Below are 25338 nucleotides of genomic sequence, written 5' to 3'. Positions count from 1 at the left end.
CCATTGTCTACAGTACTTAAGTGTTTCCATACAGAGTATTTGGTGGGTTTGATGGCTCTTGTCTTGACCATTAAGACCAGGAAAGCATCTGTCATTTTAGATTTGATCTAAAAAGCATTATTTTCTTAGGCTATTCAAAAATAGCTGATATACAATTCATAATGTAGATCTGCCATTTTGGGAAAATCTTTTTTTGCAAATCATTGAATATATTCTTTTAAATGGAAAATTTTTGACTCAAATCTTTGCCCCTGGGCAGTCCCTGGAACAAAATATTTTGAGATGGGGGTTGGTGGCCAAATACATAATTTTAAGGGTCCCTTGACATGAAAAACATTTGAGCAACATACGTTTTTCAGAAAAACGGTTAGGATTTAGAAGACGTGTACTGTAGTATGAGCCTCAGGTTTTAATGGGGTAACACATTACTGTAACAATTTACCTTGTTCATATTGCAGTCGGCGAGCTGTGCCTTCTGGAGCTGGTTCTGTGTGTACCTCATGGTTAAGATGACATCGGCGCAGTGTAGACACCTATTGCATGGTATGGATCAAATGTGTAATCAAGTCAGTACTGTGCAGTGTAGGGCTTTAAGCAACTAGTCGACTAGTAAATCCACTAGTCGACCTTGTTGGTACTATTTGACTAGTTGATAAGAATAAATGAATACGTTTCCCCCCCCCCCCGATTTTGTAGGCCTCAAGATCAGGTAGATTAAATGTACAAATATTTATTATTATTTAGTCAACAAGTAAAAATGACTAGAAGTGAATGCCCTAGTGCAGTGGACTACACTGGTTCCCAAACAGTGGGTCAAGACCTCACATTTTAAAGTTGGTAACAAATTCAAATTTTCTTTCAAAATAATTGCATTTTTTTTTTTTTTTAAGAAAGAAATCCATGAATTAGAGGGGGCGCAAAATACTTTTTAAGAAGTAGTGAAAATAACCGAGACACAAGTTCTGCGATGTGTGGGAACCACTGCTTTAGAAGCACACTAACAGAATTGGTTAAATACTTCATTTATAAATGTTCATAAAATATGGGCAATTGTGAGCTTGCAACTTCTGTTCCTCTTGGGTTTTATCAAACACATTCAATAAAAAAGGTAAAAGGTCTAAGAAGACATTTAAGATGTATTGGATGCAAGGTACTATAGTCAGTGTACCATTCATTTTGGGGTTTTATTTGTAAGTAAGAAATACATTCAACTAAATTCTGTCTACAATATCTATCATATGTTTGGACTAATAGCTTCACCAAGTGAGGCATTTAATTTCACCAGTTTACAAAACATTGAATTCAGTTTGAAACTACTGTACTGTATGTAAAGCAATAATGCATACAGTTTTCAGTTTACAAATGCTCCCTTTTCTATATTCACTCGTCTGTGTGTGTGTGTGTGTGTGTGTGTGTGTGTGTGTGTGTGTGTGTGTGTGTGTGTGTGTGTGTGCATGCATGCATGTGAGAATCAGTAAAGACATAAAAAACTACTGAGATTAGTGATAGTTACAAAAGAAGGTTTTATTTGAAGTAACAATTATGACATTTACAGGCACTTGTCAAATATGTAATTTGCTCCTTCAACATTCATTCTAGATTTGTCCCACAACCACACTTACTACTCAATCACAAGAAAAAACCATGAAATTCCTTAGAATTATAAACAATGTCTTTCCAGACCCTAAGCAACCATGTCTTGCCATCAGTTTCCAAATAACTTGTTTATTACCTACTTAGAGAGTACTAGTTGGGTGGTACTAGTTGCATCAAAACAGATATATTCTGTTAAGTTGTCAAACACAAGAAAGTACATTTTATATGGCATTCAGTATTTTGTCATTATGTGGCAAAATGATTTGAATTACTTAAATACTGTTTGACATGGGTCTGTCAGAGATACTGTATCTCTGCAAAAGCAAAGATGTGTTTACTCCTCATCTCAGTACTGTAGGCTACTTGTCAGTCCAGGGAAAGCCATGAAGAACTACTACACTACTGCTACGGGAGTATTTGAACTGATAGGCAGTATTTGCCTCCTTCCCACATTCATCTCTTAACATCCTCAATTCTTATAACTTAATTCTGCTCCTAATCCTATGATTTCTCGCAGTTCAGCCAGTGAACCATAACCACTCATGCCCTGTATACAGTACTTCATTGTATGAAGAATAGCTTAAATAGCCGATCTACAAGCTCACAATGGGTCACAACACACTGTGAGCTTGTAGACCTACAGGGAGGGGGTCCACCTGTAATAACACGCCTAAAAAGGGACGGCAGGTTGAAAGCACGCTGGAAAGACAGAGCCGGTTGAGTGTCTAAACGGAAGTACTGACATTTGACGGAAATTACGTTTTGGCTTTACAAGTTTGTTTACATTCTCCGTGCATGAAAAGGGTGTTGTGATTGGTCAAAAAAGACATGTACGTATGGTGGAAGTCCCGCCTGAAAAAAGGCTGGTAACGACGCTAGGTTGAAAGTGGTTAAGTGCTTTTTATTTAGCTACCTTCTGGTTTTCTGTTCTGTGTCTTTATCGCTCACTCCCGGCTTCCATCCTCTCCTTTTCTCTCGGTCTTTGGCCCTCCTCCGTCACTCTCTCTTGCCGTCGCCGGCGTCCTGCGTTCCCACGATGCTCTCCAGGCGCTTTGCCCTGATTGGAGGAAGCTGCTCGTAGGTGTCAAAGCCCAGTTCCACATGCTGCCGTGGCAGACGGAACAGCAATAGATGGCTCTTCAACACCTGAGCATGATGAAAGTGGAGGGGGGAAAAAGACGATTAACCCATTTTGACCTGAGGACGATTCTACGAATGTCTTTTTCTGAAGAAAACAAATCTATGTCAGTGGTTTTCAATCAGTCATGTCAAGAACCCCCAAAATTATATGTAATTGGCCGGCGACCCCCATCTGAAAATATGTAGTTCCAGGAACTACAAAGATTTGAGTTAAAAACATTCGCTCTGAAAGAATATATTCAAAGATTTGCGCCACATTTTCACGATTTTTCCAAAATGGCAGATCTACAAGCTCGTAGCACTGAGTGCCCGCCCGAAATAGGTTAAGATGAGGGAGTGGGTGGTGTCATGCATGATTTAGGCAAAAACTATACATTCAAATGATATATTATTATTTTTAAAGGCCATATATGGATTAATAACAGGGATACAGATAGATAGCAGTCTTCAAATTACTGCAAGGAGACAGTACTGCAGAAAGGACAGATCGATAGCAAGAAGACATGATATAAGCCACTGTGAACAGTGAAGGGGCGAGGAGGAGGCGAGTACCTCATCAGTCAGGTAGTAGATCTTTCTCAGCATACTGCGACGAGCTGCTTCTACCTCCTAGAGTGAAAGAAAGACTTCTACTCAGACATGTTATACTTAACTGCTATCTCTTTATTTTTATTTGTGAACATGGGACAATTTTGAGAAAGTCCCAAAAGTGTGTTGCAGTCTGACAATGAGCACCAGACTGACTGACTCAGAGAAAAGTCAGAAAAAGAGGTTGTTGCATGCACCGATTTCTGTTTCACTTGATAGTTCTGTACAGCAGGGCTATTCAACTGGCAGCCCCCAACCCAAATGCGGCCCGCGGAGCACCCCCTAGTGGCCCTTGGAATAATTTTCAAACAAACAAAAAAAGAGAAAGTTACAGGTATGATGCACGATATATTATAAAGTGCTAGATTATAATGACAGTAATCCTAAATTATATTCTATCATATTCAAGGGCTTTTGGAGAGAAATTAGACAGACTCCTGCTGTGTGTGTGTGTGTGTGTGTGTGTGTGTGTGTGTGTGTGTGTGTGTGTGTGTGTTTTCAGCTAGTGCTCGTTGACGCTCGTTCTGTCAAATAGGTCTATTCTAAGGTATCGCATATACTTGTATAGACATATATCACTCTATATATCATAGCCTACATAAATCTTTGTGTTTGAACACAAAATGCATTTTGCTGTCATCATTCTACAGTTGTGGCCCCCGACCTAATCTAGTCGAATACCCCTGCTGTACAGTATGTATGAATATAAGCCCATGTCGTTGCGAATCTGGATTTTCCAGTCCACAAACCCTTCTCTTATTTGACGTCAGTGGAGCACTTTCAGAATTGCTTTGCTTTTGGCCTCTGTCATGGTTTAATCAAAACAGTAAACAGTAAACACATGAACAGGCAGCACAGGACACAGGACAGGATATAAAACCACAACAGACCACCTTCAGAAGAACCATGTCTCTCTTGTTTCTAGCTGTGGGGGAGACGGAACTGGCCAAGACAACACAAATTAACTGATTTCCTCTTCTGTTTAAGGATAGATTCTAAGGTCTTCCCGTACAGATACAGGTTTGTGCAAGAATCACGTTATTGCAAAGTGCATGCCATTCCCTCTTCTCTACCTTGTAGAGATCTCTCAGTACTCTCCACTGCACTGTGTTCAACATAGCTGAGCTTTTTATAAAGCATACATATTATAGTATACCTGTGCTGCAGCGTCTTGTGAGAAGATGAAGGCGTTGAGGTGAGACAGAGCGACCACATACAGCACAGGGCACCAGCAACGCCTCAGAACCCCCGTCACCATGGAGCGGAAGTAGAGGCGGAGGAGAGGAAGGGAGTCTTCAGGTGGAGAGGTGAACTGCTCTATGGGCATGGGCAGCTGGAAGGGATGAGGAAAAGGATTACAGCTGCAAACCCATTTAGGCCTGACGTCGACATTTAGATTTCTTTTTTTTACTCCTGAAAAACCTCATGTTTATAGATCAGTGGTTCTCAATATTTCAGGTCAAGGACCCCCACAAATATATGAAATTGGCCACCGACCCAGTTAAAAACGTTCGTCCTGAAAGAATATATATTCAAAGCTTTGCACCACATGTTCATGATTTTTCAAAAATAGCAGACCTACAACTTGAACAAATTGTCTAATGCTTCCATCAAGAACTGAGAGATCATCATCGTCAATATCGTAACCAAACAGTAATTAGCACCACCACCACCTTCATCTTTACCTGGTCCAGAGTGACCCCCAGTGATCTGAGAATGCCCACGTGTTCTCCGAACACGGCCAGCCTCATGGTGGCGCTGTACCTCCTCTGTAGTGGCAACAGGACCCAGCAGCCAAACAGCCGATCACCAAAGGAAACGGCCTCGTACTGGACCAACAGGGCCGAATACAGGTCCTGGAAGGAGGCCAAGCCGGGGGGAGGCACGTCGAGGTCCAGAGAGTCCAGTCTGGAAGGTCTGTGTTGTGGAACACATCAGATTAACGATGTCATGAATACATCTGCCTCTCCTCCTACTAGTGGATGCATGTTGTCCTTCTAAGGATATGTTGAGAGAATACCCAGAGGGAGTTACAGTATCTGGTATCTATGAAGTATATTATACCTGGTGAGCAGTCGGAGCAGAGCCCAGGCTAGTCTCTGGACAGGCCTCTCCAGGAACAGGTCGCTGGAACACAGGAAGATGCAGGACAGACGGGCAAGCTTGGCAACTGGAGGGACCACCTAGAACACAATGGAAGAAATGGGTTTTAGGGGTTGATATTGATAATTGGTTATGAATACACAAACTACTAAATTACCAGTCTAAAATTAAGGATACACACAGAAAACTGCCAGAATCTAGCACATTTCAATCTATATGGCAATAACCCCATAAGAAAAAATAATTGAGAGAATATAAAAGCCATTTGAAATGCTAAATACAGTAAGTAACATTATGTTCTTAGCCCTGTACGTGTTGTGTGTGCATTAAGTGCTCAGCTCATCTTAAAAACGACAGGATCATTCAGTGCCAAACCTTTCGTGCATGCTGCCAGTAGGCCAAGGAAGACAGAGTCCTTGATTATTTTCCCAATCCATCAATGTCAACTATGTTATTTAATATTTTTGTGAAGACATTACCGAAGACCTACCTACAATAGGAAGGAGAGGACTGTAACATCCCCATTCATATGGAACTTAAGGAAGTACTTATATCGACTGCAAATACAGGTCGGTGTATGCGGGTGGTGACGTCAGTGACTAACTAGTTTAGAGTTCCAAGCTCAGCATTTATTTTTTCCAATAGCAGAAAATCTGTGGCAGATTGACAGATGCACACAAATAGCAACTAACACAATGCACAGACACGCATAGTGAAAATGTAAGTCAAATGTAAGTGAAAAGTACGGAAAGTACTACAGAAAGGGATCAAGGGCGACTGGTGGCTCAAAAGGATATTTTCTCCCTAATGAATGTCATCAGGTCCACTTACCTGGAGCGCATCCTCCCTCCAAACGTCCAGCAGCAACAGCCACTGGAGACAGTGGATCACAGCCTGCAGTGCCCCATGTGGCAGCTCCTCCACCTGCATGGCACCATCAGACACCCCCATTCGCTCATACAGGCTGACCAGGGGCAGGAAAGGCCAGTCCGACGGCAGTGCGGGACCGCAGAGATCAGGGAGGAGCTGGGACTTGACCCAGGGGTTCTGGCCCAGATGGGCGTCTCGGGACACCATCACAGTGGGCTCCAGGTAGGCCAGGTGAGTGAGGTAGCACCCCCTGATGGAGGGCAGCTGGATGCAGGCTTCCCTTAGGAGAGGGCCGAGCGTCTGGAGAGAGGGAGAGGTGTTGGTGGAGCACGGTGCGTCTTCGTGAAGCTTTAACTCTGCCAGCTCTATGGCTTCAGGTCCACCACTCCGGCCCTCTCTGGAAAGGAGACATTGACCATATTCATATGGTGGCCATTTATTAACCCATTTTTGGGGCGGGAACCCCTTTTGGTGTTTTAAACATTATGTTATAATGTAGCTATTGAAAAATAGCAGATCTACAAGCTCATAGCGCGCCACCGAGTGGTGCACTACGAGCTTTTTTTTTTATCGTGAAAATGTGGCGCAAATGTTTGAATATATATTCTTTCAGAGCAAACGTTTTTAACTCAAATCTTTGCTCAGGCCTAAATGGGTTAATGTTGTCATTCAGTCCGAGATCCACTTGTCTCTAATGTATTTCTGTAGTCACACTTTGAAATATCTATTAAATACATTTTACACATGATAACTTTGCATAATTTAAGTATATTTTGAATTTTTGATGCCAATATTTTACTCAAGCACATTTTAGGGGTTTCTACATTGCAGAAAGTTTTTTTTAAAAGTACTTTTTCCACCACTGGGGTACTGGCCAACATTTTAATAGACTCTTGCTTGGCGGCAAACGCTTCCAATTGAATACGTGTGAGACAGAAACTCACGATATGAAGTCCTAGACAGAAACTCACGATATGAAGTCCTAGACAGAAACTCACGATATGAAGTCCTAGACAGAAACTCACGATATGAAGTCCTAGACAGAAACTCACGATATGAAGTCCTTGCTGAAAATGACAGCGGAGAGGAGTTCATGGGCCAGGTATTCACTGCCTGGCAATAACCATGGAAGCAGGACAAGTGCCACCTGGTGGTAGAGAGGGGAATGTCTGGCCACTTCTGGTTCACTAGGAACCTGGGGAAAAAGAGATGATAATAATACAACATTATTTGTATAGCACCTTTCATGACATTAAATACAGAGAAATAAAGAAAAAAAAGAAAAAAACAACATTAAAGTAATAGCAAAAAAGGCAGTTAAGGCAATACATTAAGGACATGAATAACAACACAGAGAATAAGAAATCAACTAAAAGCAAGTGTGCAGAAATAAGTCTTGAATTGAAAAAGGTCTTGAATACAGAGGCTGCCTAAAGAAATAAAAAATAAGATATAATACAGAGTATGCAGCAAAGAAGGGGAACCATATAATTTGATCATTTTAACCACTTAATCAACTTGTCTTGTTGAGCCGTGTAGATGGGATGGTACTAAGATTAGACCCGGCCAACAGACCGACATGCGGAAACAATGGTGGAACTACCGCTGGAACTACGCTGCTCCCGTGCTTATGTTTAGGTTAGGATTAGAGATAGGTTGTCGATGTCGGACTAATGACTGGTGTACATACCAGTCTGTGTACATACCAGTCTGTGTGCTAAGGGGAGCAGCAGGTGGTGTTCATACATACCAGTCTGTGTGCTAAGGGGAGCAGCAGGTGGTGTTCATACATACCAGTCTGTGTGCTAAGGGGAGCAGCAGGTGGTGTTCATACATACCAGTCTGTGTGCTAAGGGGAGCAGCAGGTGGTGTTCATACATACCAGTCTGTGTGCTAAGGGGAGCAGCAGGTGGTGTTCATACATACCAGTCTGTGTGCTAAGGGGAGCAGCAGGTTGTGTTCATACATACCAGTCTGTGTGCTAAGGGGAGCAACGGGTGGTGTTCATACATACCAGTCTGTGTGCTAAGGGGAGCAGCAGGTGGTGTTCATACATACCAGTCTGTGTGCTAAGGGGAGCAGCAGGTGGTGTTCATACATACCAGTCTGTGTGCTAAGGGGAGCAGCACGGTGGTGTTCATACATACCAGTCTGTGTGCTAAGGGGAGCAGCAGGTGGTGTTCATACATACCAGTCTGTGTGCTAAGGGGAGCAGCAGGTGGTGTTCATACATACCAGTCTGTGTGCTAAGGGGAGCAGCAGGTGGTGTTCATACATACCAGTCTGTGTGCTAAGGGGAGCAGCAGGTGGTGTTCATACATACCAGTCTGTGTGCTAAGGGGAGCAGCAGGTTGTGTTCATACATACCAGTCTGTGTGCTAAGGGGAGCAACGGGTGGTGTTCATACATACCAGTCTGTGTGCTAAGGGGAGCAGCAGGTGGTGTTCATACATACCAGTCTGTGTGCTAAGGGGAGCAGCGGGTGGTGTTCATACATACCAGTCTGTGTGCTAAGGGGAGCAGCACGGTGGTGTTCATACATACCAGTCTGTGTGCTAAGGGGAGCAGCAGGTGGTGTTCATACATACCAGTCTGTGTGCTAAGGGGAGCAGCAGGTGGTGTTCATACATACCAGTCTGTGTGCTAAGGGGAGCAGCGGGTGGTGTTCATACATACCAGTCTGTGTGCCAGGCGGAGCAGCAGGTACAGGAGGTGGTGTTCGTGACGAAGGACCCAGGCGCTGGTGTGAGAAACAGTGGGCGTGGCCTGACAACAGCTACGAAGGTAGCCAATCACAGGTTCCGATAGGATGAGGCCACTGAACTAGATAGTGGGAGGAAAAACAGGCAGAGGAGGGTAGGGGGGGGAATTAAATGATTAGTTAATTTCAGGCATGCAAACAGGCCCAAGGTGAAAAAGGTGACAGTGTGCGGGGCCGACGCTGTGCCGCGGCGCAAATCTTTTGAGCGTTTATCGGTACTAAACCCACTTTTTGGGTCTATTACTCTCAGTATGTAGAAAGATGTTCAAATGAATTACTTCCTGTACTGTACTAGCCCTCCTCCCCGGCCTGTGTGTCTGTGTGTTAGGCTGTGTAACAGTGACACTTGGTGGTGAACAAATGCTATAACGCTATGTTCGTGCTCGAACACAGCCAGGGACACAGGGACACAGCCAGGGACAGACCCAATGACACAGGGACACAGCCAGGGACAGACCCAATGACACAGGGACACAGCCAGGGACACAGCCAGGAACAGACCCAATGACACAGGGACACACCCAGGGACAGACCCAATGACACAGGGACACAGCCAGGGACAGACCCAATGACACAGGGACACACCCAGGGACAGACCCAATGACACAGGGACACAGCCAGGGACAGACCCAATGACACAGGGACACAGCCAGGAACAGACCCAATGACACAGCCAGGGACACAGCCACACACACATACTGTAGCTGTCTATAGTGTGGTTGAGTGGCTGCACCACTCAAAAATGACAGATGATTATTTACTAAATCAGTACAAATCTAGTCATTATTGATCAACATGTTAACATTCATGTCCCGATAGTCATAGAACAATTCATTTACTCCAACAGGAGCACTAGCCCCTCGAGGAGCACTAGCCCCTCCTATATTCAGTAGATTTGTGTCCTAAATGCCATTGACAATGAATGGAGAATAATTGTCATATCTCGGCTTTTTGTCCTACACAATCCTACACATTCATTGTCACAAAAATGACAATGAATGGATGATGTATGATTATAAGAGTGCCGCTCACTTCACACGGGTGTGATTTAAAAAAAAACAGGTCCAGCACTCGCACTCCCATCTCAAAATCCCTTACAGTTACACTCTTCACATCATGTAAAATAGAAATTATATTCACTGGCAAAATAATAAATTATAATACAAATAAAATGTTTACTTCAATATTTTAGCCTTAGTCAATTTAAGACATGTAGAGTAACATCCTCTCCTTATTCAACAGTAGCTGCATGTTTTCTTTTTTAATATATCCATTTAGTATAAGCCCTGGGGGGGGGGGGGTGTAGTACTACAAGTTGTATGTATCAAGAGTTTTATTTATTTACTCACACGCACGCACGCACACACACACACACACATGTGCGCGTTTATTTCTCGCACGCATGCATGCACATGCACACACACACACACACACACACACACAGCGAGAGAAACTGACGCCGGCGTGTCCACACCACAGACAGTATAACGTAAGGTGCTAACGTTGCTAATGCTAACTAGTAGCAGCTTAACTATGGGACTGACTGGCGAGTCACAGACAGTCTGTCCCAACTCCCGCCGAGTCCCGAGTCCACACAAGCGGAGCGACCAGCGGCGGCGCACATCATGCCGCCCAGATGCAAGCAGAAATATCGTTCAGAATCATTAGTGATCGACTCACGAGACTAGTCCGTCAGTCTCGTCAGAATTCTCCGGGCAGCGGGCAGCGGGCTCGGGCTCCACCCCCACCCCCAGACCCCCTCACCCCCCCCAAACATTTTTTTAACGGATTTGCATGAATCACACAGGTCCTATATTTGGGATAAAAACGGCGATTTTCGCCGAAAAGCTACACTTTTGCATGCCTGTAATTTTGGTCATTCAAGTCATTTTGTACTCCCACCACAAGATGGTATAGGATATTTCCCATAATCCCATTAAATGTGTTTAATAGTAACCTCGCGTCACCAGGCTTTCCACCTCGGCGGAAAGCCTGGTCTGTGTTCCAAAATCACCTGTGTGGTCCGGTCTAGGCATGGTTTAGAACGGAAATAAAAAATAAAACTGGTTTTTCAGTGTCGCTTTGAATAGAACAAACTATTCCAAGAAGTACTTGAAGAAACTTGTCGGATTCATACACCACATCAAGGCCTTTATTAGGTAGGCCCTAAAATGAAGATGTCCTTGATCGCAGGGAATTCTTTTGGGTAATTCTGGTTCCGGCAGATGACTACAACCTGTAGTCATCCGTTATTTCCACTCCCGACTGGATCAGAAACCTGAAAATGGTATGCCTCCCAAGCTAGTTTATCATTACCCCCTCACATGATTAAAAAATTATAATCTCAACAATGGGAAGAGAACTTTAATTCCTCAAAAGCACATACTTTGTGGGGGAGACCCTTGTGGATGCCTGAGAGGGTGTCCACCAGGAGGCCCAGTGCTGTGAGCAGAGGGAAGGGAGATGAAGGGACAGCCAGCGACAGACGGTGCCTCTGGGGACAAGCTAGACCAGGCAGGCTGGGGATGATCTCTGGACCAGGACGACTGGACTGAAGGTTACACACTACGGAGCAAGGCCTGGCAGGGGGAAAAAAAAGAAAGTGTAATAAAAAAGTGAATTTAGCATGGGTTCCTCACTGAATTTGGAGTGAGGAGAGATAGGTAATATAAATAATGTTTTTTGTCACGCTTACGTGAGGTTCTTTATGAGGCTTTCCACAGCGGTGTGGGACAACAATGGGAGAAGAACCTCTGTTGTGAGCTGCTCCAGTTCTTGAAGAGTCTCTACTGGTTTGAAACAGTTCTGCATGGAAATCACAAGGCTTAGTTAGTTTACACACTGCATGCTATTACTACAAAACTCATCGGGAGCAGTTAGAAGTGTCCTTTTATCAAGACATTGAACCCCTAACACTAATCAAGCGGGGGCCAGGGGCAGGGATCGAACCGGAAACTTCCCATTCCCAAGCGGCTGCTCCACCTCCTAAGCCACTGCAGGGTGATTGTTTAAGGTGGCATTCAGACCAGCATGCTATAATGCAAAACGAATCCTGCTGCGTATTGTCGGAAAGTGTGCTTCGTTTGGCAGGTGTGAAGGCTCATTCGAATTTTGGTGCGGATCGAACATCGCATTCTAGTTTGCCGAAGAACGGGGGTTTCGCTTCGCTTCCAAGCGCACCTGACTTCGATTCAGGTGTGAATGCAATCCGCATTAAATAAAGGAAATGAAGAAAAAATGTGGCGGATGAATGAGAAGGCATACTTTACACATCGCAAAGATGTCCCGTTACTGTGCCACTGTGCTGTCACTGATTTCACTGTGTGGGGACTTTCTTCAACTCGATAAACTTGTAAACGTCGGTGGTCTGATTCATTTTGCGCTGCTGTGCCTGCCCTACACCATGTGTCCAAAAGAACAGTACGTGCACGCGTGCACACACACACACAAACACACACACACACACACAGTCATTATTGACCTGTACCAGTACCTGTCTAGAGAGCTGGTAGTAATACGCCGCTGCAAAGGCCAGATACGCTGGTATCAGAGCCAGGCTGCTCTCTCTGTGAACTGGCTCATCAAGGCCCTTCACACAGCCCTTCAGTTGTCCCAACAAGGAGGGCTGCAGCCCGCTCACATGACCCCATGACACTGGAGGGGGTGGGGGGGCCTCCGAACCCTGGCAACTGTGGGGAAACAAAGAAGAAAGTTGAGGTTGTGATTTAAACGAGTGATTCAACTGTTCATTCAAAAGGCATATTTCTATGCACTTATGTGGGATAGATGACTTATGTGGGTGTTTCCCAAATACTGGGTCAGGAAGGACCCATATGTGGGTTGCGGTCTTGCAGACCACTTTTCATGGGTCGCGAGTAAATACCCCTTTATTTTTTTGATTCGTACATTTTGTTATTTATTATTTCGAAAGATTAACAATAAGCAAATAAAATGAATCCATTAATTACAGGGGAAAATATACGTGTTGCGTGTTGATTTCTCTTTTGGGTCTGGAGCTTAAAGGTTTGGAAACCGAACCACTGATCCATCCTCACCTGACCATGCAGGCCTGCAGCTCCTGATGGCAGCCCGCGGTGTGCGTGACCTGTGTGAGCAAAGAGAGCAGGGCCTGGATCCTCTGGAGCCGGAGGGGCAGCAGAGGGTCTGATGGGAGCCACGTTCGGTGGACAGACTGCATCACCTTGACCAAGACAGGATACATGTCTCTGTGGAGACAGAGGAGGAATGGAAACACTGAAAGGCACAATCTAATAATCTAACCAAGAATGGTGCCGTTTTGGCGGTGTGTTTTGCGATACAGCTGGTGAGGTGGTAATAGTTGAAAAGGCCTTAGCTTACGATGCATATTTATGGCTACTTTCACCATCATGGTTGCTTGTAAACCATACGGTCATATTATAACAGTTTATCACTAAAAAAAGACATCTTATTTTCTAAATCTTTGCTAGTGTTCCTAACTTCTTAAATTGGGAGCACCATTGCTACAATACCAAGTAAAAAAACATAATTTCAAACCCCGTTTAAATGATAAAAAGATGCATTTATTGCAAAGCCTAACCATAATGCAAATAACCAAAATGTAAACAACGCGTATTACCATAATGTAAATACCCCATATTATCATAATTCAAAGGCAGAAGCTTAAACTGCTCTTTACTTTACCTGAAAGAAAATATAACTTGCCATAATCTAGGCAAAGTTAATACATCAAATTGTTCAACTTGGTGTGGATCTGTCAAACCCTGACCCTACTTCTACTACTTCTTTAAAATAAAATCTGGAAGGGCTATAAGGTCAACTTTTCATGTGTCATCAATGGCGAAGGGGAATGAATGAAATAATAGGAAGCAAACTACTTGTTTATTATATAATATTTCATCGCGGCAGTGTGCGACTCATACCGCACCGATCTGCACTGAGCGATGCCGCTAGCTTTTTCTGTATGCCTAATCCACGTGTCTGTGTCTTTGTGCGTCTACTACGTAGCAAACTTACATGTATATATTACAGGCCTGTCCATAGCTGGCTGCTACAGTCCACAGTCTGTAAGCCTCTGTGGTGATCCTGAGTGCCTCGGACTGATCCAACAGTAGCTCCCTGGGCTCTGGGGTCAGGAGACGGCACAGTCGCTCCCTTACGCCCAGGGAGTTCAGCTAGGGAGAAACGGCAAAACAAGAGACGCTGTGGGTGGCTGATGCTTTACCACTTTATGTGCAGGCATTGGCAACATCAGTAAATGGAGTATATAATAAATTGGGGATCTTCTGCACACAAGGTAGCTCAAATAATCCTATTCCTTTGCCTGGTTTTCATCAGTGCCAGCCAGGCCTCTATGGGCCATGCAGGGCTGTGAGAGGCTGAGCACAACAGAGTATTTCACCCCCAGCCTGTTTGTCTTTCAATTACAATCATGATGAACGTGGCTGTGCTTGCTGCTGTAGTAACCCAATGCCGTAGTCAACCGTTATGTTATGCTAGCCAGGCTATGTTATTCCTTGTCAAATGACCGTCAAACCCGTGTCAGACAACGTGTTCTTGCAACGAAGTCTTTAATGTTTGTGGCTCCTCCCTTTTGTCAATAAAATAACCAGCTGGTTATTACTACAGGAGGTCCTCATCATTAGATCAAACATACAGTGTTTCATTGGTTGAATGTTTGTTCACTGAACTTTGTCGGTATTTTTATCCATTACATTGTTGTTGTTTTTTTTTTATATTGGATCTTTAAATATGCTTTCTACTGTTGGCCAGCTGGCTGTAAGTTATTGATTTGCTATGTTGCATCTATTTCATTGTGTTTGATTTTCCTGCTTTTTTAGTGAATTTGTTGTACAGCACTTTGTGACAAGTGCTATATAAATAAAGCTATTATTATTATTATTGGGCTATTCTCAGAAATACAGACAGTTAAAAAAGAAGCAGAGAGGCTGGCAATGCCAGATTATACTTACAAGCCTGGCACATGCATGTCTCCCGGCAGTTGCCAACACTCTTAGCAACTTCATGGCAATAGCCAATGGGAGTCCGTAAACAGATTGGGGGAGGGGCAAAGATGGCAGGGTCCAGGAAGTGGGTAAGAACTCTGACATCACGACCTCCATCAGGCGAGGACAGTCTAGCACCTGGAAGGGATAAGTATGGATTTATTGAATAAGAATAAACAAGGAACTGGGTTAACTAGGACCAAGAGTGGACAATAAAGTTATTTAATGTGATTCCAAGGGAGATATTGAGAACATACGAGTTCTGAAAAGAAAAACGCAGATACTGCAGGTGAGGTGTAGGGAGACTCATATACAGTGTATACTGTAAGAGGTCAAACAGGAAGAGAAACCGTGTTTTAATGTTCTTACCTGAGTGGCAGCGGAGGCAGAGTGTCTAGCAACACGGATTAGAGCGTCCAGAATGTCCTGGACCACCCGGGGAGACGGACGGACCACCTCGAGGATGTAACGCAGTCTGGGGAGCAGTTTCATCCTCAGCAGACCCTGAAACAGAAACAGATAAGTGTGTTCTTTCAAATTCAAAAGGATAATATATGGCAGCTATTTCATGTCGGGCATGTCTATGTGGGCCTATAAGCACAGACGGACAACCTCAACTTTAAATTGAACATCACATCATGGTCAGATAGCTACACAATGCATAGTTCTACCATCATCCCCATTTAACATCACTTGAACTCCTGTGAATACCGTTATGGCATCCTGGCTGGCCACGTCATGATCCGTCTTCCTCTCCTCCTTCTCTTTGGCAGTCAGTTTCAGGGACTCCTCCAGTCCTTCCTCCTCCCCGTCGTCCTCTTCCTGAGTGGAGGGCAGCAGGGGGAAGGAGGCCAGGCCACGGAACCAGGAGAAGGTGCTGTCCAGACACTCCTAGACGTGGCACATGGGTTTGAGAAATCACACCTAAAAGAGCTCCGACATGGTTCATTATGTTGACATGTTTTTCTAGCTTTACAACTCTGTTGATATTCATACCTCGTCCTCTGTAGACACTAGGAGTGCTTTGAGTGCGTGCACTGACGCAGACATTACGCCTTCGACGTTGTCATCCAATGCGAAACGGAGGAGGAAGAGTAGACCAGCGTCTAGGAGCGTAGATGTCACGCTTCCCCTCAAAAGGGACACGTATTCACCAGCGCGTGCCTGTATGAGAAACGCAACACGGTGGCATTAAAAAGCCTGTCGCTTGTGCATGTAACTTATATGCACTGTGTGTGAATAGTAGGGGTACCTTCGTGAGAATGTTGGCCAGAGTGTTGAGAGCCAGACTCCTCTGCTGGATCACCTGACTCCGAGACAACAGGAAGAGTTCCTGGAGTGAGTAACCTGCCAGCTGTGGAATGATCCTCAATGTCAAGATCAGTGAAATATATATATTTTAAATCACGCTAAAATAAGCCTAAAGGCAGTGCATGTGGATTGGGGTCATTCCTTTCCTGTGGATGCCGATGGTCCTACTGTGCCGACAAGCACTCAATTTATTAAAAACTGAGGTTGATACTGATACTTCACATTCGGTACCCAAGTAAAAGAGCACCTGTTGGCTCTCTGTTTATTTCTACTCTGTGCTATAGTAATACTGACCTCAGGCTCCTCCCCATGGTGGTGTAGTCCCAGGTGAGTTGGAAGGTCTTCGGTAGGTGGGATCAAGGTGCCAGCAAAGTCAAAACGAGCCTGCATGGCCTATCAGAAGAGTCCCGCAGAATGTTACTGGTCGAAGCAAACATCGTATTCACCTTGTAGGTGGACAGCGAACACATCCACTTTGTTACGAAGCTTGTTTTGAAAATACAGCAAAGAATGGGGGGATATATTTGTTTCCAGTCTGGCTTATTTAACACAATGTTAATCTCTCAAGAACAGAACAGCAGTGTGCTGTTTTTCCTTTTGTTTGCCGATGGGTTCCCAGACTGACACAACGTAAACCCCCTTAGTTGTTTCTCAGATGAGAATATATATTCTCCCATGAAATAAAAAAGTGAGAAAGTCCTTGCACGTCTCAGTTACACTTCAGAATCAGAATTCTTTAATCTCACCAATTATATTTTCACGTGCACACAACCCCCCTCCCTACCTTCTTGGTTCCTTTCTTCCTGGGAGCAGGCAGATCTCTGGTCCACTCTAGTTTCTCTGGTTCCAGCTTGTTCATGTTGACCCACTCCCTCAGTGGCTTCACTGGCAGCTCATCGGCTGTTAGTTCACAACAACAAAAAGACACGCTGAGGAAACACAATACTGCATAACTGCATTTTCTGTATAGGCCGCAAATAGTAGTTTAGAAAATAGTTCAACTAGCCGTAGTAGCAACGGTATCAACATATTGTGAGCTTGTAGATTAGCTATTTAAACTATTTTAAAATGTTTTTCAAAATAGAAAAAAATGGCAAAGAAGTTTAGGGATAAGGAGTAAGGCAGTGCATAAGATTGGGCCCTATGAATACAGCGCCTGGGTAGAGATTGATAGAGCGCCTGGGTAGAGGTTGGTGCTCCATATACGATTCACTCTTGCTAATACAGCTAAAGTGGCATATCTACGGTACCTAAAATTCACAGTTGAGTAGACCCTGAAGAGGCAAAGGAATGAAAACACAGAGTGGAAAACAGCTAGGTTTAACAGTTCATACGCCAGCTACCGGCAGCACCTGCACCTGCAAATACAGCCAACTCCCTCCTCACAATGTTGGGTAATGTGGCATTTTGTTCCCCAGGGCTCATAAGAGTAAGGTTAATCTGTTAATTCAGTGTTGATCAAATGCCATCACCAAATGCATCATCATCTACCTTAATAAATAAGGCTATGGTTTATGTGAAATTATCAAGGATTATCAACTACCCGTCAGTGGGGAGTGTTTGCTGGGAGGAGGAGTAGGACTAAGGCCCTATACGTCCTATCTGGGGGGAGGGGGTACTACCTGTCAGTGGGGAGTGTTGGCTGATGAATAATATCAACATCCTAATACTGGGAGGTCAAATTATGACAGGCAATCCCCCCCCCCCCCCCAGTCAAAAAACACTTTGTTTGAAATAGAGACTCGTGCTTTTCCCCACTGACTACCTGTCATTGGGGAGTGTTGGCTGGGAGGAGGAGTAGGAGCATGTATCACATTGAGCCCTGCAGTTGGAATCCTGTCTATATGTCGCATATGGGAGAATTTCACTGGTGGTGCATTCTTTGTGCGGTCTGCAGTAATACTGTAATTCCATTACACAGAGTGGCCAGTGCTGGCTTTGGAAGGGCTTCCTGCTAATCAGACAGAGTGGAATCAATGATCAGCTTTGGCTGTGGATTCTAGTACTGTAGGTATGCAGCAGAACAGCTCGCTCCTCTGCAATATAACCCATTAGCTGGACAATTAGGGGAGGAGACGATAATTGAAAATGTTTGCCTCGATTACAATTAATGAACGATTATTTTATCAAAAATAATGACAATAGAACTTGTAGATTGTATATTTCACTATTTTCGCACGCCACCATTGTACAACAAAGTACTGTATAATACAGACTAATCAATTTAGTAGATTATAAAAAAATCTATGATTTTTTTTCTGTGTCGATCATTGATATATATACAACATTAAAAAGAATTATCACTAAAAACCCTGCTTCTCCATTAATCAATTGACATACATAAGAAAGATTAAGTCAGTTAGAGGTCCTACATTTCAGTTTTTATATATTTTTGGTTACTTGCACAAGGAGAAGGAAGACAAAGGACATGTTGGAGGGACAGCAGCACAATGGATGGTGGGGGAATGCTGGAGAAGACGCAGCGTTCTTTGGGTTTTCTTGACAGTGCCAGCAGCAGCAGCAGCCAGGCCCACTCTTATTTATAACAATGCCCAGAGTTCGCTGGGTTGGCAACATTTATTCTGCTTCAGAAAGCCAGCACAACCACTTGGCTTCGGTTCAACACACTGAATGTACTGTAGATATACTGATCTGGAATCTGGATCTACTGGAAGTAGATCTAATAATCTGACCTTGTAAACAAAGTTTTGACAATTTCATCACTAATAGCAGAACAGAGTTGAATAATTTCCAGCTTAACCATTTAAGCCATAAGGCCAAATCATAAAGAAGCCTGGTATAGCGCCACCACAAGGCCCATTTGAAAGGTTTCAAGCTGATCGGTCCAGTGGTTTGTGAGATTAGCACCACAGCAGACAGACAGACAGACAGACACGGGGGTCCAGGAGAGCAACACAAGCAAGTTGGTCTATCTGTATTCTCATTCTGTCCAGTAAGTTCTCAGCCGCAGGCCTCAGTCAGACTGGAGACATGACAGACCCCACCACCAGTCTGTCAGGGCTGTCTGTTTATTTTAGGTTTAGTAATGCTGAGTAAGGCTTACGTGCCAAAACGCTGCACGTTTACACTGCTGCGATCTTAAAGACTCCTAAACTTCTTCAGAGTGCGAATATTTTCTTCCTTAAGAATTCTTTCCTTAGAACAATAAGTCTGTTGGTATACAGATACATTTTAGTATAATTTAGACACTGTACCTTCCAGACAGAAATTCCTCCTACCTGTGATAGGAAGTGGTGGTGTCACTTCTTCTTCCTCTTTCTCCATCTCTACTTCCAAGGGTTCCTGCTGTAGGCTGGTGGTCCCGCGGTAGTCAGACTCCTTGGTATCACCTTGGGGATGTTTGAGGGGATTGGTAGGGAGCGGGGTGCCTTGGGCTTTGCGAGATCTGACAAACTCCACCAGTCTAGGATCTAGAAAGCAAAATGGATTCAATGATGATTCATACCCAGTTGGGGCTGCCAGGCCAAACGTGAGTGCGGTGAGCAGTACTACTCTAGTTCAGGAACCAATAATACAATCATTGTTGGGAACGCCTACCAAGCTGAGCCAATACGTTCTTCTGTTCCTCCAATATGTCTGCCTGGGACATTGCCTGGAGCCTGGCCTGGTTCTCATGGTGGATCCTTGTGCTCTCAGCAGAGTTGTTGGGCCCCTGGAGTCCTAGTCCTGACACCAACCTGGGGCCTGGTGGGAGAAGTATAGTGAGGACACCACAGAGCCAATAATAACATCAATCACAGACATTACATATATCTCTGCATAACCCAAAGCCAGTACTAACCATCACATGTATCTATATCCATGCTACTTTCAGGAGGGAGATTTGGGCACATGGGTGCAGGTATTTTTGGACAGCCATTTTTGGACTTGCCCTCCTTGATTCGCTGAGCTGAGATCTGACGAGCAAAGATGCTCTTCTTCCCACCACCAGAAGATACCGGCACCTGGTCAGTTGGAAGAACAATTACCAATGAGATATGAGATATGAGTGCATGTCCACTCCAGACTTGCATATATTATAACCCACATTTTTTTTTACACACAGATTTTAATCCTGGACAGCTCATATATTATAACGCTGTTATTCAAATAGACCTAAATCTCACTTAAGCATTAGAATATGTGTTATGTGTGAATCAACACTGGCATTTTATTACAACAAAACCATATAGGAAAGAACACGTTTGCTAATCTCATGTGGAGAAATAGAGGCTTGATGAATGAATGTCCATGTGATCTTAGTCCTACCTGGTTGTCCGTCTCGGAGCGGTGCAGTACTTTGGGGAAAGCGAGTCCTGTGAATGTTGGTAGAGAGACTGGAATAGAACTGGTGTCTCTCTCCTGGAACACAAAGCAAATGTTTCAGAGAACATTATCGTTGTATTGTAAGGTAATTTAACTAATGTAAATCCAAGCCAAGGAGAAAAAAGGCAAGGAAATAGGTCTGTTTCATGATCACTAGAGTAGAGAAATGCAAAAATATACAAAATAGATGTGAAATCATAGCCTGTCTCTAATGCTTTTCAGTGTTTACATGATTGCACACCAATATGTCAATCTTATCCCGACTATATTAAAGGAAAATACCCATTTCTATTTTCATTTTTGATGATTGAGGAAGAACATGTCTCCATAGAGACACACGGGGACTACAAATTTCACGCCCCCAAATGAGACAGCAGCCCCACTTCTGGTCCGTTTCAACGGTGTACTGCAGCCGCCAATGCAATCCCTATGAGAGGCATCATAAAATACCCTAAATACCCTTTCACTGGTCCATTACTGAGGCTGTAGCGATTATTTTTGTGTTCTAATAAAGTTTCCCATATGTTTGATTTGTCCTTTTCAATGTCACATACCTGCCATCTGAATATACAACCCACAATGTACTATAATATACTCCTTCAGAGATTCAAAAGTGCACTGTAAATCTCAAGTTAAAGGGGTCGCACGGTATATACTGTACGTCACGGTCGCATCCCTTGAGGTTTTCAATACCCAGATATATTTGTTGTGTTTCGTTTTATATGTATTTGTGGAAAATTATCTAAACAGCATCTTGCAAGAATAATTATTAATGCTCATTTGGAGAATTCACTAGGTAGTTGAAAATGTCAGGATATGCCACTCCTCAATTTAGCTGGGTTATTTTCCCAACCATTCAGCCAAGTTAATTATAGTTTATAGCCTACAAGAACTTGACAACGATAAATATAGACATGATTGAACAAAGTCAGTCGGGATCGGGATTTATTATTGAGAATTCCACTCTTCAAAGTCGGCGCTCGTAGCTTCGTAAAGGCAGTGATGTCCCTTAAAAGCGACAGGTTCTCTGTCTCCCCTCTGCTCCGTTAACATTATGGGTAACTCATTCAAGTGGTAAATTAAATACATACATCCTCTATTGAGAAAACAATATATGTTGACAAAGATACTTCATACATTTGGAAACATATTTTCATTCAAATCAATATATGCTATAAATAATAAATGCTGTCTCCAGTTCATTTCGGATTATTTTAAAAGTAAGCCAACTACAGTTGAATTTCAATGGACTTCTATGGGCTGGCCTGCAGTACACCGTTCTAACGGACCAGAAGTCTCATTTGGGGGGGTGAAATTTGTAGTCCCTGTGTGTCTCTATAGACAGAATGTTTGACATTCAACTCAAACAAAAGAAACCAAATGGACCCTTTTTATTACAGTTAAATGAACACTCCGGATTTTACAGCACTGGCGACAGTCACCTCACTGCCAATGTTTGGCAAAGACTGGCTTTTATTGTTGAAACAAACAAAGCCCCAGGGTTACCCCACAGTGGCTCCCAAACCCCATGTTTGGGTCTCGTGCCCCATCTTTTATGGGTCACGAGTAAATAAAAGCATTTGGGAATCCCTGTTTCATGGTGATCACTTACTACGATCTTGGAGAGAACCGTAGTGATGTGTCTGTCATGTCTGTCTAAAGGCTCTTCTGTATCCTCATCCTCAAAACGCACTTTGTTGGCTTTGAAGCGGGACTTCTTAGGAGGGGCTGGTGTCAGAGAAGGGAGTTCGTCTGGGAGGTCTACGGCAAATAAAAGGGATGCAGATGAAGATAATTGTGTCGACAGTAAAAAAAAGAAATAACAGTTATTTTACAGTCGAGCTTGACTGAAATTCCTCATTTTATGTTGAGGTTAAGAAAGTACGGTTAATGGAGCATGATGAGAGCAGACATTTCTCTGAAATTCTTGTACATCTGTAAAAATAAAAAATAAATTTTGAAAACTGAACTAGCAAACTACTGATTTAGAAGGTATTTGTAGAATCGGCCTCAGGTCTGATAGGAAATTCACACTGAGAGGGACTGAATCCGTTTCATTGGAACCGTTTCCGAATACGGTTGCCTGGTCCCCGATGGCCATGATTCACATTGCCCGAGATTCAACAGCGCACCCGGGTACACTTGCATAACACACTTTAATCCTCCAGATGACGGTGTGCTTGATGGCTGGCGCGCACGGACACTGACAATCAACTGTGCGACATTGTCTCAAATAAATTCAGACACTGCATTGCATTGCCTCTTTGCCGTTATACTACTATACTGTCAGCCTGCCTGCTATTCACTGTGTCAGTCTGATATTAGTTTACTATGGATTCTACTTTAGCATTATTATTATTTTGTTTTACTTTGGAAACTATGCCAAGCAAAGCCCAAGAGCCACGTGTAGTCCGCAGAATAAGATCAGCGCGTACTGCGGTGCTGCGCGTATACGCAGATTCAACAGGAGACGGGCGTCGTTGAGAAATCAGCTGGTGTTACGCGTTGTGCAGCGGCTGTGTGTTTTTTTTTTGTTGAAGCTTGGCTCGTCGACTAGAGATTATGTCACGTTCTTTAAAAAAAAAACAGTCCACTTCCTTCTTTAGGTATGCATGCATTCACATTGGAACGATCCGTATCTGAATACACTTCAACGGTCCAGAGACCCGGGAACGGTACGCATCATTCACACTACCACAACATCTGCCAAGTGGCGCGCCACCAAGTGGCGCGCTACGAGCTTGTAGGTCTGCTATTTTTGAAAAATCAAAGAACATTTTTAGAATATGATCTCAGGTCAAAATGGGTTAATTGGTAAGAACTAGGAAAATGTACCTGCGATGGACACAACATCTCTCTGACTTCCTCCATCCTCTGCCGTGTGGCCTCCTTCTTCTTCTTCTGCCCCAACCTCTCCTCTCCTCTTGTCTGGCCGACGGACCACATGAACCCCTGACGGAGTGCGGGATCGTAGAAATTCCGCTTGCTCTCGTAGGAGGTCTTCCTCACAATCATTTGGTTTGGGTCTCCGCAACATCCCTCTGGGGGACAGATGAGAGGTGGTGATACTGATGAATGATCAAAAACACTTCTGTAAGAAGGCCATATTACTGTAGGTCTTGGTCAAGTCACCTCACATAAGGCGACAATCATCTCAGTCTTTTTTTTTTTTTAATAGTTTACTGAATATTTCACAATAATATAACAGTGTTGCCAGTTTCATACAATACACATACAGGTACGTGTATGCAGCAGGACAGCTGTGGATACTACAGAATAAAACAATACAAATATAATCATTGTTATTATGAACTACTATTTTACAACGTTATGCAATTTGTTCTGTTAGCACCCTCCCTCACCCATCACCCTCTACTTGTCTGTATTGAACAATAGCATGTACAGGGGAGGATGCTAGAGTAGATTGCAATTTTAATTACCAGCAAACACATAGTAGCCTACTATGATTGATGTACCAATCGGATGGGTGACGGGTCTGTTAGCACTTAGCACCAACCTAGCCCTGGTCCAGTGCAGTACCAGGGCTAGCACCAACCTAGCCCAAACATTTAGACTCTCGTAGAGGGTTTTTTTCGATTCTGACGAATCTCTCGAAAAAAACCCTCTGTGAGCTGTCTGTATTGAACAATAGCTAATTAACATTCTTCAGACAGCAAAAGGCAATAACAGCTTATTTAACAATGTCTTATAGTCATTTATACTGTCTTATGTGGTCTGGAAATATTAAGGCGAGCTGTCCGTCTTTTCCCTTTACCAACTCGAAGTAGACAACTCACCCCGCCATGTCAGAAAGTGAAGTGAGTTGTCCAGTATTCAATTCAAGCAGTTCATAGCAGTGTCACTGATGACTGTCAAGCAGTACTCGTTTGTTTGTTTAAAAAGCGAGCTAAACCTGTCACTCAGATTATTCAATTCAAGCAGTAGATATTGTAGAATGTGGAGTGTATGCAAACTCCTAGCCCCTCTCAGAACCCCCTGGGTCAGCCCAACTTCAGTACCATTGGGTTCTGACTTGTGGGGCTAGCAAACTCCCAGTCTCCTCACCACATTGTTTTCACTCATGCTAGTTAATTCAGTTAATGTTAACGTTAGCTAACTTGACGTTTGGCGCTCAAATTAACTTTACTAACAATTGCTTAATTATTATTTTGACGTTAATCAGCGTTGGAGTGTACAAATTGCTTTTCAAATTAGCTTAACAAAGCGAGCAAGCAAGCTGAGTTTTTGCCGACAAGATTTACAAACAAGATTTAAAAAATAACATTAACAACAGTATCTAGTTTGTTAATTCCAAATAGGAAATAAGGAAGATATGTTTCACCTTTGCTAATGTGTTGGCGTCTTCTGACTTCGCAGTGAATTCACACAACGTGCGTCTATTCGAAAACAAACAGGGGGAAGGATTTCTGTGCAACACACTTAACACAGTGGACTTTACCTTCAAAATAAAAGCTTTATAAAGGGAAGGCTTTCTGTGAAACACACCTTAGAATTTTCTTTCAAATTAAAGCTCCAAACTGCAAGCGCATTATCGGGTACTACAACTATGGTACTGTCTACTACCAAGCATGTCAACATGCCCCCATAAAGCTAGGTCAGGTGGTGCATTGGCGTCTA

General features: G+C 43.5%; 1 protein-coding gene across 3 annotated transcripts; it reads right to left on the bottom strand.

Annotated features, from left to right (window-relative positions):
* Positions 1–1527: 1527 nt before the first annotated feature.
* Positions 1528–25096, bottom strand: rpap1 (RNA polymerase II associated protein 1). 3 transcript variants are annotated; one of them, XR_013965336.1, is made up of 28 exons: positions 25043–25096; positions 23536–23741; positions 22313–22461; positions 20644–20736; positions 20177–20339; positions 19933–20079; positions 19614–19805; positions 17159–17274; positions 16669–16767; positions 16316–16417; positions 16060–16227; positions 15775–15954; positions 15433–15567; positions 15031–15201; positions 14075–14232; positions 13114–13284; positions 12552–12747; positions 11754–11863; positions 11445–11637; positions 8974–9120; positions 7350–7492; positions 6259–6694; positions 5389–5507; positions 5010–5241; positions 4481–4657; positions 3289–3345; positions 2234–2742; positions 1528–2189 (listed from the first exon to the last, which is right to left on the bottom strand). XR_013965336.1 is itself a non-coding variant. In XM_080783032.1 (27 exons), the coding sequence occupies exons 2-27, from the start codon at positions 23735–23737 to the stop codon at positions 2593–2595; spliced, it is 4206 nt and encodes a 1401-aa protein (XP_080639158.1). In that variant the 5' UTR covers positions 23738–23741; positions 25043–25096; the 3' UTR covers positions 1528–2592. The 3 variants fall into 3 exon arrangements, 2 of the variants coding, with proteins under 2 accessions (XP_080639158.1, XP_080639159.1); XM_080783032.1 differs by having other exon boundaries at positions 1528–2742; XM_080783033.1 differs by having other exon boundaries at positions 1528–2742; positions 15775–15951.
* Positions 25097–25338: the final 242 nt, after the last annotated feature.

The sequence above is a fragment of the Protomyctophum bolini genome (genome assembly GCF_963924005.1).
Source record: "Protomyctophum bolini genome assembly, chromosome: 15".
In the NCBI taxonomy this organism is placed as follows: Eukaryota; Metazoa; Chordata; class Actinopteri; order Myctophiformes; family Myctophidae; genus Protomyctophum; species Protomyctophum bolini.
This window is presented reverse-complemented; position numbering and strand designations above follow the sequence as displayed.